The sequence below is a fragment of the Gymnodraco acuticeps genome, unplaced genomic scaffold (assembly GCF_902827175.1).
Source record: "Gymnodraco acuticeps unplaced genomic scaffold, fGymAcu1.1, whole genome shotgun sequence".
NCBI lineage: Eukaryota > Metazoa > Chordata > Actinopteri > Perciformes > Bathydraconidae > Gymnodraco > Gymnodraco acuticeps.
The window spans coordinates 1,036,774-1,051,962 of NW_022990346.1; the positions used below are offsets into that span (position 1 = coordinate 1,036,774).

At 40.8% G+C, this 15,189-nt stretch overlaps 1 protein-coding gene across 1 annotated transcript; it reads left to right on the forward strand.

Annotated features, from left to right (window-relative positions):
* Positions 1-87: 87 nt before the first annotated feature.
* Positions 88-12,866, forward strand: eefsec (eukaryotic elongation factor, selenocysteine-tRNA-specific). Its single transcript, XM_034223745.1, has 7 exons — positions 88-874; positions 2,711-2,918; positions 3,175-3,271; positions 3,697-3,861; positions 5,702-6,346; positions 7,797-7,953; positions 12,017-12,866. Exons 1-7 carry the CDS (start codon positions 571-573, stop codon positions 12,196-12,198), a joined length of 1,758 nt encoding a protein of 585 aa, XP_034079636.1. The 5' UTR covers positions 88-570; the 3' UTR covers positions 12,199-12,866.
* The last annotated feature ends 2,323 nt before the right edge of the window (positions 12,867-15,189 follow it).

Below are 15,189 nucleotides of genomic sequence, written 5' to 3' on the forward strand. Positions count from 1 at the left end.
AACTATTGGCTGATGTCGGCTGACGCGACACATTCATTGGCTGTAATCCACGCCATTCATTGTCATCGACATTTTCATTTCCGCTTGTGTTTCACTTGCTTTTGTCGTAGTAGAAACGGCTAGAAACTTGTCAAAGTGTAAATAAGAGTCTCGAATGAATGCAGAACTTATTGATAGAGGGGATTCATCACACCATTGAAATTGTACATTGAAGTTTTAATGAAGTGTATTTGATGTCAAGTCAGTTAACCGCTGTTTTATATTTGTTTGCTCCTGAACACAACCGTTCCGCTTTAGCATGTTGTCTCGAGTACGGAGAGCACTGACAACGAGGAAGACGTTTATCTCATGTGTTTGAATGCTAAAGTAACTTTAAAGTCTTTTTTATAGCTGTATATGTTTTGTAAGCCACTACTTATAACAAAAGCGTGTTGTTGAAGGTGTTTTATGTGTGTCAACAAATGAAAAGACAGCAAATAACTCAGTTTTACGCTGGAGCTGAGTTCAAGGTCCAGCTCGAAGTAAACAACATTCGCAAGCCGGTTAACATTACATCCAACTGGTGTAGAAATGTCAGAGTCGGCTGACAGTCGGACAAAAACGTTGAATTTCAACGTTGGGGTTCTCGGACATGTCGACAGCGGGAAGACATCGCTCGCCAGGTCGCTGAGCAGCACCGCCTCCACTGCTGCCTTCGACAAGAACCCGCAGTCCCGGGAGAGAGGCATCACGCTTGACCTCGGCTTCTCCTCCTTCACGGTGGAGCTTCCCGACCACCTGCGGGACAGCGAAGGCCAGAAGCAGTATGACAATCTGCAGTTTACCCTGGTGGATTGTCCCGGACACGCCTCTCTTATTCGGACTATCATTGGGGGTGAGCTCTCTGAATTCTCTGCAAGTGTGTTGGTGCTAGATGTAACTATGTGCAGTCACACAAGAACTGTACAGTACACATGTATGGTGCTTTACTTGAGCCTTTTATTTCAATGCTACTTTATACTTCTACTTTGTTACTAGTTAGTTTATAGATTACGATGTTGTTGTACATTCAACTACACTACCTAACATCGTAAACCAGTAGAGTTGAAACAATTAGTCATATAATCGACTAGCTGTTTAACAGAACATACTATTTTCATTGTGTTCTACATTGACCACTTTTACTTTGAAGTCTTTAAGTACATTAGTACATTTTTACATACTTCAATTATATTTTCAATGCAGGACTTTTTTACAACAGAGTACACAGTGTGGTATTCAGTTTCACTAAAGTCAAACATCTAACTACTTCCATCAAGACTGCTAATGACAGCAAATAAAAGAATGGTAAACAAATAGGATAAAGTCACGATTTGGTGACCTATATTAGTGGTATATAATACAAGCTGAGGCCACAGCAACCATACCTCACCCTCCACACACAGTTCCACACACTGTATATTAAGTACACACACATGCAGTCCAACACAACAGCCCTAACACATACATTTTACATTTTGTGAAGGTTATAAAGTTCACCTAAACTGTTTTCGTACTACGTATAAGTACCAGTGTGTCAATCACAGATCATAGTAGAACACAAAATAATACGAATGTCCAATGTCTGTGTTCGTCTAATAAATGCTGCAGTCATGGTGACAGTAGCATTGTGCTTACACTACATCCTCCTCACTGTTATCACACACACATGAACCTATCCAGCAGAGGGAGTCTTTTCTCTTCCAGCCTCTGGGTTGATCCTGCTATATTGACTTAGATGTTGGGATTGTTAGAAATAAGGGCTGCTCGATTATGGCAAAAATCATAATCTCGATTATTTGGGTCAATAATTGATATCACGATTATTAAAAACGATTATCCATTTACTTTGAAAACATCCATTTATTGAAAAAAATAAAATGTGAACAGTATGTTTTTAACAGTTGATTACCCTGAACTTTAAGTATAATTCAACTGAAAAATAAATAAATAATCGTTTTATTTTTATAGTGTTGTTTTCACAATCGTTGCAAGCCAAAATCGTAATTGCGATTAAAATATGATTAATTGAGCAGCCCTAAACTACAGTGGGTTCAAGACCAGATACATGAGAACGATAACTCAGAGGGACACTTTCTCTATTACCTGCTTTCTCTAAGCAGACTTATTAAAACCTAAAGAGTGTAATATACAGACTCTGATATAAGTAAAAGTCATGGTAATAAATCAGACTAAATGCACTTAATAAATACTGCTGTGCAGGGTTGCACACATTCTAAATTAAATCGATGAGCCAGTGGGGTGGCACATGCTGTAGATTAGGGAGGAAGGAAAGTGTGGGGATTGGGGTATGCATTAAACTTCCCCTTCTGTCCCAAGTGGGGAGAGCACAGGAAAGAGAGGGAGCCAAATAGAAGGAGAGAAAAGAGGAGAACACAGGAAAGAGAGTGTGCCAGGGAAAGGAAAGACAACCAAGTGAGCTGCAGCTCTGGTTTCAACCCTCTAGCCTTTTCATCTCTTTGCTTCAGTGCACCCCTCCCCTAATTTCTCTTCTTGTTCAACTGTTATTTTTAGGTATCTATATCCATTCCTGTTTATATTGCTGTTGTCGGCTTCATAGTCTCTACTCACAGTTCCTACATCTTTTCATAGTTGCTTGCGGCTTTTCTTCCAAGTCAGTTATATCTTACATCCTATTGATTATTGTTTTTTCATTTTCTGCCTTCTCTAGGTGCCCAAATAATTGACCTGATGATGCTGGTGGTTGACGTGGTGAAAGGCGTGCAGACTCAGACTGCAGAGTGTCTGCTGATAGGAGAGCTGACCTGCCCTCGCATGGTGGTTGTTCTCAACAAGATCGACCTGCTGCCTCCCAACAAAAGACAGAGTGCCATTGAGAAAATGACCAAGAGGCTGCACAAAACCCTGGAGAACACCAGGTCTGCATTTATGCAAGTTTAATAATATGGTGGGGAATTCTGTGGAAGTGTGGGTTATGGCATCCCGCGTACTCCCGGTGGCCGGCAGGACTGAATCTCTGTCAGACTTCCTCACTCATTACACATTCTGTCTCCCTGCCTGCATTCCAGTGTCTGTCTGTCAGACCCACTTGTTTCTTATTCAAAGAAACTTTATCCATTACTTCAACATCAAAGCATGAAATATTTTCAATACAACTGTTTTTCTGTTGGCCAGATTTAAGGAATGTCCAGTGATTGCTGTGGCAGCGAAGCCTGGGGGCCCGGAGGCTCCTGACACAGAGGAGCCACAAGCAGTGCCAGAGTTAATAGAGGTAAATTCCGGAAACACACTGGTCCCCCTCCATTGTTACTAATTTAGCTCAAAAGTGCACATAAGTTCTCACTTATGCACTTAAGAACAAGTGCTGCGAGTCAGATGTCATTGTCAATTGGTGATAAAATGCTTAAGAAAATTCTCAGAGGAAAAAACATAATAGATTATTTGTTCAATCAACAAAGTAAACACTGAAAGTAAAACATGGCGGTGGTTAAAGGCAAACTGTTAATCACTGTATTTGTTGTTTTATATATCATATATAATATATTCATATTCTCTTTAGGAAATGATACTAAAGCACCCAAACTAAAATAAAGAAAAAACATTTAAAATCGTGTACCCTTGCAGAATAATGACAGTGGTTATCTTTTGTGTGATCAAATATATTTTTCTTCTTGCCCTCTTGGTGGTCTGTATCAGCTTTTGAAGAAACAGACGTACCTCCCCCAGAGAGACCCCAAAGGTGACCTCCTGATGGCTGTGGACCATTGCTTCTCTATCCGTGGTCAGGGAACAGTCATGACAGGCACCATCCTGCAGGGGTCGCTGGCCATCAATGACACTGTGGAAATCCCAGCACTAAAGGTATGTTTATAAAACTTGGACATTCATTCTGAATCTCTGATATTTACAAGCAGGTAACTGAGTGCTGGAAATTCTTTCGATAAACCACAGAGATTCGGAAGTTGAGGAGTTGAGTGGAAGTGGGCAGACCGAGGAAGGGGTGTCCGAGTGGGTGCAGAGGATGTGTCAGTTTAATGTGAGGAGAGGATGAGGGGACTGGGGGGGGGGGTTGGCGGCCCAGGAGTTTGGTAATTCAGAGCAGATGCACACCATCAGCCAGGCTCAGAAAACTGTGTCTGCAGTTTTCATGTTCACCTCTAGGTGGCAGCAAATGGCTAAACTAGCAGTCATTTGATAGGGAGCCTTAACCTGTGCAGATACCACTGTGTTGGTCAGTGTTTGATGGACAGCAAAAACAAACAGAAAATGTTTTGGTATGCCAAATACCCAAGTCATAGTTGGAACGATAAACATGTAGCAGGACAGATAACTTTAAATCGTTCATTCGTAACAAGGTTTGTGGATGTACAGTAAAAAAAACATCACTATCTTTAATTAAGTTAACAAAACTTGATATAAATATATTTTTAAAGACCAACTTGATCAAAACAATATGTGCATTTATGGGCAATGTAGTATTTTTAAATGTAGCTCTGTGATATTTTAAAGAAAGAAGTAGCTTAACTGTTAGCGGTCCATATTTAATTAGGTGTAAACTTAAGTATGTGCATTTCATTTCAATTTTCCTTTAAATATATTATAACACATCTCTGTACAGTGGAGATACTTTCATATCACTTTCTATGAAAGTCATTACTCATGGTCTACAAAAAAAACTGCTTAAAGTGTCCAATGTTTTGTTTTATAATAATTGCCATGAGTGGAATAAAACTGATACAATTAATAAATAAATATAACATATCTTATAATATTAGTCTATGCAGTATCATAAGTATCATTGTATGTGTTAACTACAACAGTATAGTACATATTGATGCATCTCTAATAATGTTTATACTCATAATTTCATTTGATTGTTGGTGGTAAATGGTATACGGTCCTACTGTAGAAATGTATCTTTAAGGTATAAAGAAACAATATGATACATGCAAAGTAAGAAAAGGAACAAATACCTATTGTTAAACTTGCTTTTCTATCATGATTGATTATGTCATTTTTATACATTAAAGGTACAGTTCACAGGATCAACATTTTGTTGTTGATGTGAGTTGCAGGGTTTGAAATACCGGCCGTGCAGGTCTGCTTTCACTTGTTAGAAGTACATTGGTTCAAAGCACCCACAAATACATTAGAGAAGCTTCCCAGAAAAATATGAATATGTAATTTAAGGGTGAGCTGTCCCTTTTTAAGGGTTTTATTGCTAAAGAAGACACACAATAGTCACTGATGATGCAGCATAAATGCTTTTAAATTAATGAAAATACATCGCTCTTTACCCGCCTCTAACAATGAAACATTATGATTAAGCATGCATTATTATTGATGCATCAATATGTATTTGTTTTTTGACAATGGATGTGTTGCACCGTAGATGCAGTGTATCATGAGTGTAATCAAAAAGCATAATAAATGCACGTTAATCCACTCTAAAGAGATGTGGTCTTCATTGAAAGTATAACTGTTATTCAGTTATTTAATCTTATGCGGAATTCCATGGTATAGTTTCTACGTTTTCAACTTCAAATATAAATAATTCAAACCAAAAAGAACAGAAAAACACTTGCACATTTAGCAGCTTTAATGTAACATACTTTAAATCTTTCTCTGAGTTTTGTTGGAAATCTGTGTTGATTATGAAAAATATGATTATTTATTATATTTCTATGCTCTCTGACATCAGGTGACCAAGAAGATAAAGTCGGTGCAGATGTTTCGGAGACCGGTGTCGGGGGCCATGCAGGGGGATCGCGTGGGTGTGTGCGTGACACAGTTTGACCCCAAACTGTTAGAGCGGGGTGTGGTGTGCACCCCGGGGTCCCTGCGCACCCTCTATGCAGCTCTCATCTCTGTGAGGAAGATCGGCTACTTCAAGGGCTCTCTATCCACCCGAGCCAAGTTCCACATCACCGTGGGTCATGAGACAGTCATGGCGAGGGTTACCTTCTTTGGCTTGCCACCCCTGGGTGCCTCAGAGCCCCCCTCAGTCACTAACCAACCTCCATCAAAGCCCTGCCCGCTGGATACACCCTTCACCTTCGAGAGGGAGTACTTCCACCAGGATGAATATGTCATCGCTCAGGGAGAGGCGAGTCCAGGGTGTGACCCAGAGCAATGGGCCCTGTTGGAGTTTGAGCGGCCAGTCACATGCCCCTTACTCTGCCTGGTGATTGGCTCAAAGCTGGACACAGACATCCACGCCAATGCATGCCGCTTGGCCTTCCAAGGCCGTCTCCTCCAAGGGTTTGAAGATAAAGGCTATGCCGAGTCTGCCCTGCCTCGCCTGCGCATCTACAAGACCAAACACAAGGAGGGCCAGCTGGAACGGGTGAGTTGAACTCTCAGACGTTTATTTAAATAGTTTTTTTTCCTTACTGTCCTCTCTCCTTACCCCGGAGTGTTGCCCGTGCCCCTTTCTATCACCTTGTAGTGCTCTGGTTCTTCTTTGGATGTTTGTCATTGCTGGCATCAATGGAGCGTGCCTCTCAGACAGAGCCCCTATTGCACAGTCACAAACAGGCACACAAAAACACGCCGCCCTTGTGATCAGTGTTTGAGGCATGAATGTGTATGCATGCCTTAGCAGGTGCTGTGACACAGAGGTGTGTGGGTGGCAGACTGACGCCACTCGTCCTGTCTAGCGGTTAGACGTTGGCACTGTTTGGACACACCTGAGTGGCGGTATCAGGAATACCCACATGCCTGTGTGAGTGAGTCCATCAGACTCAGCGTTTTCTCTCTCTCTTACACACGCCGTTGTAATTTGTTGTTGTTTTACTGCTGTCACGCTCCATCCTCAATCCTGAGCTCCAGTTCATACCGATCCATATCTCATCTAATCTAATGCTGTTGTTTTCTTCTGGAAATCAACATAAGATATAAGAGTTTTTCAATGTGTTATAACTCTCTAACTCTTCCCAGTTTATGTTTTTGTTATGACTCGTCATACTGCACTGTACAGTTAAGGTTTTCTGTGCGCCCTTGTGTAGGGTCAGACTCAGGTCAGGGGTCAAGTGTGTGAACTAGTTTCCTGCTGTTAGCACCTCAGGCTGTTGACAGCTCCAGTCAGTGACTCAGGAGTCAAACAGCGTGTGAGAAGAGGTCAGTCCTCGGTCATGTAAAGTTACATGTGTACTTCATCTGTCTCTCAGAAAGAGCCAGTTATGTTTCTAGACTTTGAGTAAAAGAACACATTGCTGGCATTGTTGAGATATGACGGGCTGTTGGACATGTAACAGCAACAGTATTTTTTTTATCAGCGCATCAGTCATGCTTGAGGGATGTCGGGGTCAAATGTTCAAGAATGAATGAGGGTTAGGCAGTAGAGAGAGGAAGAGCCGGCGCGAGGGGGTGAGTCGGAGACAGAGCGGTGCCCTCATGTTATCAGATTAGTGGCGGGTAAAATCGACTTAGTGATGGATGATAAGAAAGAAATACAAACAAATATAGCATAAAATGTGCAGGGGGGATGAAACAGAGGATGCCAGACATCCAGGCGGCGAGCTTCGAGGAATGCGGCTTGCGGCGAGTAGTGCAGTTGATGAGGACACAGGACTGAAGATCAGCTCTTCTTCCTCACTCCGCCATGCTGACACAGTGAAATCATGACAACCCACAAGACCCAGATTAGAGGAAGGAAATATGAGATCAAACTAAAGCACATCCTGACATTTTCACAGCCCTGATTAGATCACATGCTTCCACACCATTTAAGTGCTTCTAATCACTGTCATTAGTCCTGCAGCTCATGGAGCGCTCTTCCTCTCTGTTGTGTTCAGGTGACCGATGATTACACTGTGATTGGCCGCAACCTGTTCAAGAAGGAGACCAACCTCCAGCTCTTCATCGGGTTAAAGGTCACACTGTCAACGGGCGAGACTGGTGTCATCGAGGGTGGGTTTGGACAGAGCGGGAAGTTCAAGATTCGAGTGCAAGGTAAGAACAACCTCAGGTGAGACTTGACACCACCAATCCCACTACTGTAGCTCCTGACACTGTTTAATGCAGGCGGAGTCAGGCAAATCAATCTCCTGTGACTTTGATGATGTTGCATAGCCTCCCTCTTCATCAAGACTCACACCGAGAGCACTTTCTTCATCTTTCCTTGGACGTTGGGGGCTCTGCGGACAGTTTTTCAGGATGCGGTAAGAGTGGTAGGCCCGACATCCTGAGCCACATTCCCAGAATTCCTCCGGGGATTGCCTTGTGTTCCGGGGGAAGTCTGTTCCGTGTTTATTTTACCTTCTGTTGCTTCGGACCCACTGCTCCGCACCGGGAGGGAAGAGAAAACAAAAACATTTAGAAAGAGAACCTCACCTACATCCTTTTCACTGACTCACATACTTGACAAAAACGTGAACATACTTTTTCATGTCAGGTTACAGATGTCACATATCACAATGTAGTAGCCTTATTATTCTGTAAATTAATTTAACAAACATATTTTATACTTTGTTTTTATGAACGTTCAATATAAAACAAACAAAAAAACCCAGTTTACATAAGACAACACTCAAATATTTTTGGGATTTTAGATTTGGGCTTCCTGAAAACAAAGTATAATTTCCAGTGCTACAGAATGTAACGTTAACTACAAATAAATAACAGCCTGACGTTACAACGTGCAGTTTAAAACTCACACAATGTGTAACAGGATATGCTCCATCTTTATTTCTAAACGCACTGTCAAAGAAACTACAGTGTGTGTCTGGTAATAGAGTTCCTCCTCATCATGAGTTGGGTGGGATGTCTCCTCCTGCTCTGTATCAACCTCTCTTTGCTCTCATGTCTGTTCAACCCACGTTACATCGTGAATCAGCAAGATTTAGAAATCATGCGACAATAGATACCCCTGTGGAAACTGTGTTGCCTGATCTGGTGGACACATTTATTCACAGTACTTACTCTCATATCGCCCAACACTATATAAACACAACACCTCATAGTTTCTCCCTTTTGGGGCAAAAATAGGTGAAATTATGGCAATATATCTAATATCCTACAATACTTTTCACCAACGTCAATGTCATAATGTCTTAGGTGCAGCTAATCTTTACTGCTGGTATTTTAACTCTGACGTTTTGCTTTCTGGCAGTTAGACATTTTTAAAGCTTTACAATTTATTTACTTCTCAAATGTATGTACATGTTGCAACTCTGCTTTTCCTTTTAAATATAAATACATATTTGTCTTTGCATGACTTGTTGCTGATTGTCAGTACCCGTTTCTGCGTTGCTCTATCCAAATCTCTTTTACTTTCAGTCTTTTAATAAGGATGCTTACATAAGGTTGAAGGCTTTCATGTAGACTTACTTGATTTTCTGTCACTCTGCTCATATCTGCATTATTTCTGGTTTTCTCTATTATTCAATTAAAATGGTTTGGTCCACAAATGTTCACCAACATTTCCTTCAGTTTAAGGCAGGGGTGGGGAACCTCCGGCCCCCGGGCCGTATACGGCCCGCGAGACCATTTGGTGTGGCCCTCGAGGTAATTTATAAACACACGCAAAAAAGAAAAAAATTAAAGAAATCTAGACCGCAAAATAATTAAACAAGTGAGTAACTGTTTTTCCTGGCTAAGGTCAGAGTCCTTGAACACAACACAAGCCTAACGTGTCATCACGTGGTATATGTCTCGTCTGACAGGGGTGTAGTTCTGACAGGGAGCAGTGAGCACCAGAACGCAGCTCCGCTCCGGCACTTCCAAAAATTGCAGTACCGATAAGGAGCCGTACACATGCTGCAGTTTTTGCGTGGCTGTGTCTTTAGTTGAAAGCCCAGTGGCGATCTGTTCATCTGTCATACAGTCAATAACTTTGTTGTTATTAGCATCTGGTTAGCTAGCTATGCTAACGAATATAAGAAGCTTTTTCTACAACCAGTGAGGTAAAGGCACATCTTTATATGATCATTATAGTTATACAAAAATAAGAGAATAAAGTAAACAGGTATAAAATACTATATGACAGTAAAAAAAGTTGTTATTAATAAACAAGAATACAGTTTGAAAGGGGAGTGATTTGTAAAATATCCATAAAGAAAAAGAAAATCTGCTTACAGTTCTGTTTCATCTGGGTGTTGAGAGATGTATCCATAGATCTACTAATGTTGCTCTCAAAGTGCACCAGATTGATGCTTTGAACTTCAACATTTAAAAAAAAATCTTCCCGGGGGAGCATGCCCCCCGGACCCCCCTAGAGGAGGTTAGGTCCCCCCAACTTAAATCATGTTCACATGGATAGTCTAAATACATTTGCACACATCTTGTGTCCATATCTTTCTGTTTTGGTGGTCATGCCACAACCGTGCACATGCATGCGTGAGTCATGGTAAAATATCTGGATTAAAAGGTTGCTTTTTCTTTGCACAGCATGAAAGAAAGGTGAAATTAGTGGGCTGTGATTTTAGTATTTTTAAGCAGAGGTCAATAATATGTACGGCCCTCGGAGGATGTTGAAAACATTGAAATGGCCCTTGAGAGGAAAAAGGTTCCCCACCCCTGGCTTAAGGGGATACCATTACCATTGTTTGACCCAAAAAATAAAATAAAGAAATCTGTAAATCTGCACATTAGAGAAGATAGATGTAGATTGTGTTTGGCAATCTTCTGTCTATGGATTTATAGGGACAGTAAGATTATCAGGCCCTCCTCTTCTCTGTTTTAAACCTGGTATGATATTGCTCCTCCAAAATAAACCTGCTGCCAACTTGGCCACTTAAGTAATCAGCGCCATTTTATAACCATAGTTGGCTCGTATATTTTGGACACTGCCTTGAGTGTGCCTCTAATCAAATGCTCAATGCTACAAATGTCCCGTTCTCTTTTTAAATATGAACAGTATTCTTGTTATGTAAGAGAACGGAGACATTTCTTTATATAAATATTAACAGGGTTCGTACGGTCATTAAAAACTAAATATGTTTCCCAAAGTTTTGGAAAAGTCATGGAAATGTAACTAAAGTTGCATCAAATATAATTTATATTTTAGCTAATCGCCGAAATAGTAATACTATAATGATAATAAATACTGTATCGTATAGTAATGAAACGTAAAATGGCATTTAACTGTCGAGGTATTTTGCTGGTGAGAGATTTTAGTTGCTAGTAAGCCTATTTGATTTGTTTTCGATAGGCACAACATGTTTCATATGCAGACGTTATTTTCCTGTTCCATGTTAAAATAAACCATTTTCAGTGGTACCGCTGAGAAAAGAGTAATTTTTTTGGTCATGGAAAATTAGGTAACGGCGTTGGTTATGGAAAAGTCATTGGTGAAAAAGTGTATGAACCCTGTATTAAGTAAATTATTTGAGGACAAACGTGTAAAGGTGAACTTGTTATCACTTGTATCTGAACACGCATCATTGAAGTTTGGGTGTGTGAGTGTGTTCCGTGGTGGTAAGCGGACATTGTCAGCTGATGGTAGATAACAAGAAGAGATTTCTGTCTGCGCGGCAACCATAACAACCCTCACATTGGCATAACGATAACAAGAAGAATGCTGGCGCCATTGTGCGTGACGTCAAACAGCCAGCGTGTAAAGGAGTCTACCCAGAACATTTCTAACTTTCCGTGTGCAAAACAAAGACAAGAGAGTGTGATAGCATAGAGGAACATGTAGAGCTCAGCGTTCACAGGGAACAGCTCAGCGGGGCTGAGGAGGAGGAGAGTCAGGAGGAGCCAGACTAACGCAGATATTTGAGGAGACCTCTGCACATTTTCATCCGTTACATCAGGAGGATGAAGGCATCAGTTGAACTCGAGGTCAGCACACTGAACAGGCTCCACTGATACAGCGCCTAGCCTCTGCACACATAACAGGGAAGAAAAGATCAGTATCAAGCATCAGAGATACGTACAGAGATGGCCTAAATGCTGCACATAGTGTAGGACCGTTATAATCTAGATGTATTACATATGGGGATTTGTTTATTCAACGATTGTTTTTTGTGTAATCAACCTTTTTACGTGACATGCCTGTTTATCTTTTCTTCAGAGGGTCTCTGCCCAGAAACCAAGCAGTTGTTATCCTCCACCTCTAAGAAGAAAGGGAAGGGTGGGAGCAAAGGAGGAGCAGCAAATGAAGAGGAGCCCAAAACTGATTCTCAGCCTGTCAGCATTCACTTGCATTTCAAGCGGTATGTCTTCGATCCCCATAAAAAGATGGTCCAGTCTTGACCAGTGTTGCCCTCACTTCACCCTGTCATGGTGTCCTAGTGCTTCAGACGGGGCCGTCCCAGAGGTCATGTAGAGGTGAAGGGAATACTGGCCTCTGTATCAGGGGTATGATCATTTTCCTGTGATGGCGACAGTCTGCTGAAATGCAATGATTGTGGAATGCTGAACGCATGTGAAACAATTCCTTTTTTTGTCTCCCTTCATGGAGATGGACTTAATCCAGTTTGCTTCATCACAAGGGTGGAAGCAGCTTTTTTGTTCCCGATGCTTTTGAGTTGTCTTAACCAATCAGTACTGTTTTGTCTGAATTCTTTTGACTTGCAGTAAACTTCTTTTTCATTATGTTTCTGATTTCGCTGAGCCTTGATTGGCAAAAACACATCAGCTAGAATTACAGAAATACTGACTCCAGGATTTCCACAGGTCACTACACTCGCTTCTTGCTCTCTGGCTGGGATAAGGGTCATGTTTTATTTTGGGTTTTATTGACTGTGTGATTTCAAAAGGATTTGTTCGTATTGCAATATTTCCCCTTGTCATTTCATTTGACTTTATTGACAGTTTGTAGAGCCTCAGTTGGCCGAGGATAGAGGTTATCCCAGTCTAGAAGTTTCTTAAGATGAATGAGTGATTTCAGAAAAACAAATAAAGCAACCCTTTGCTGAAAATGTGTTTCTGACTGATATTTTCTGTGTGAACATTGATATTGCATAATAAAACTTAAAAAATGGACGAGATACTTGTGGCCCAAACCCCACAAAAAACCCAAAACAGTGTTTATGTACAAAATATATACTTTTGAAATATGAAGCACTCCAGCAAGCTGCAGTTTGTTGGTGCAGTACCAACAGCGGCATATGTACAGCAGTCAAAAGAGATACTATTCCCATTCATAGGGAACCCCACACTTTAATGTGTGTCTAACCTGCGGTTCTCTCTGTTTAGTTTATGCTGTCATCTGTACTTTACAGCATAATGGGCACATTTTAAGAGAGTTATGCACACTTACACTCTTTCCAGAATCAATTCGATATATAAACAATCCCAACGGTAACTAATATCCATAAGAAGTGAACTTACTACAGAGGCATGCTGTTAGAAACTACTGAATGATATCACGCTGGTCTGCAAAACATGGTCTTACAAAAATAATCTCTGGTAATTGTGTACTTTTTGTGTAATATATAATCATTTTGTCACTGGATTTGAAGTGGCTATAAAAGAGTGAATAAATATAAATGAAGCGTACACTGGAGTATTAAGAGATTGATGATGTTTTATGTACACGTGACATCCTCTTGTTTTGCAAATGTTCTCATTTACCATGTATGAATTAGTAAAAAAGGAAAAAACTGTTAAGAGTAACAAAACATGTAAGAATGAAAATACATATTGATGGGGCTATTCATCAGCCAGTCCTATCCTGTGTCAGTGTTTTGTGTATGTGTGTGTCCATCCTGTCTCAGAAGTGTCGTGGGGCAGTGCAGTGAGAGTGCAGGACGCTCGGTATGTAGCGGATGATGTCAGCAAACTGTCCCTGTGAACAGCGACTCTATCTTAGCAGGAATCTGTGGAAATTGGAGAGAGAGGGAGGAGGGAGGAGCCGCAGGAGCAAGAGGGGACACTGGAAGGATTGTTCCTCTGAGTGACAGTCCTTTTAGTCTTATCTCCTCTCGTTCCTCTTATAGAAAACCAGACAGGGAAAAAAATGATTTAGCTTTTTACTCCTGTCTTTCCAATTTCTCTTTCTCTCTAGTTTTTATTTAAAACCTTTTTCTCTGCCCATTCCTGGCCTGACGTCTCTTCATGAGACACTCATAGAAATCATCTTTTAGGCTCCTAAATATTTAACTTAATGTCATCATTTCACAGGTAGAATAATATCATGCACATATACATATATGATGTCATTGATGCAATACGCTCAGTTGAAGTATTTTAGATCTAAAAAAACAATTTATTCATTTAATAAATATCAAATCAAATATCTAAGAAGAATATGTTCAAACTAAAATATTTCATACACACTTATTTGAGTTCTTTCTTGATATAACTGTAAACACTGAATCAATTTGCCAATGAGTCTCGTAAGAAGATGATGATTTTCCACCGCCTTGTCTGATAAAGATCCTCTCACGTTTCATTAACACAAAGGCTGTGTACCGCGTTTCCCCACTATGTTTTAACATGCTTGCAAATCCTGTTGTGTCTGTGTGAGAGTGTGTGTGGGGAGAGAGAGACACCACAGTCTCTCCGAGCTTAGGTGAGTTCATAAGCTGCTTTTAGAGCCGTAGCTGATTGTGGCAGGAGGCTAAAGACAGGAAGGCTATGGGACTGCATCTGGGAGTGTGTTCTCACCTCGCCTCCCAACACACACACACACACACACACACACACACACACACACACACACACACACACACACACACACACACACACACACACACACACACACACACACACACACACACACACACACACACACACACACACACACACACACAGTCACCAAGCCAGGGCAAGAGGTTTATACCTGACATGGGAACGTGATCACACACACCTGCTGTTCCTCATGCTCATCTTGACCTGCGTTTATGGCTTGATTCAAATAATTCCCCATAAGACTCCATATATTCTCCTCTTTCACTCCAGAGATAGGCAAGGCAAGTTTATTTATATAGCACCTTTCAACACAAGGCAATTCAAAGTGCTTTACAAAAAATGAAAGACATTAAGAAAATGGCATTTAAAATCAGTCATTAAAAAGAAAAGATAATAAAATAAACATTAAAAGAAAAAATACATGGATAAAAGTTACAGTGCAGTTTAAGATGTGAATAGTTCAATTAAAAGCAGCGGCAAAAATAAAAGTCTTTAAGACAAGATTTAAGATAAGACTTATTTCCCTCCAATACCCCTGTTCCCTTTTTGCTGGTGACCTCCAGGTCAGCCAGGAGTCAAGGGTCAACATTTGAGCTCCCGAATGTTTAT

Coding starts and splice junctions, on each gene's coding strand:
- eefsec (XM_034223745.1), top strand. CDS start 571: ATGTCAGAGTCGGCTGACAGTCGGACAAAAACGTTGAATTTCAACGTT. Junction 3,272..3,696: donor CAGTGCCAGAGTTAATAGAG/GTAAATTCCGGA, acceptor GGTCTGTATCAG/CTTTTGAAGAAACAGACGTA. Junction 3,862..5,701: donor TGGAAATCCCAGCACTAAAG/GTATGTTTATAA, acceptor CTCTGACATCAG/GTGACCAAGAAGATAAAGTC.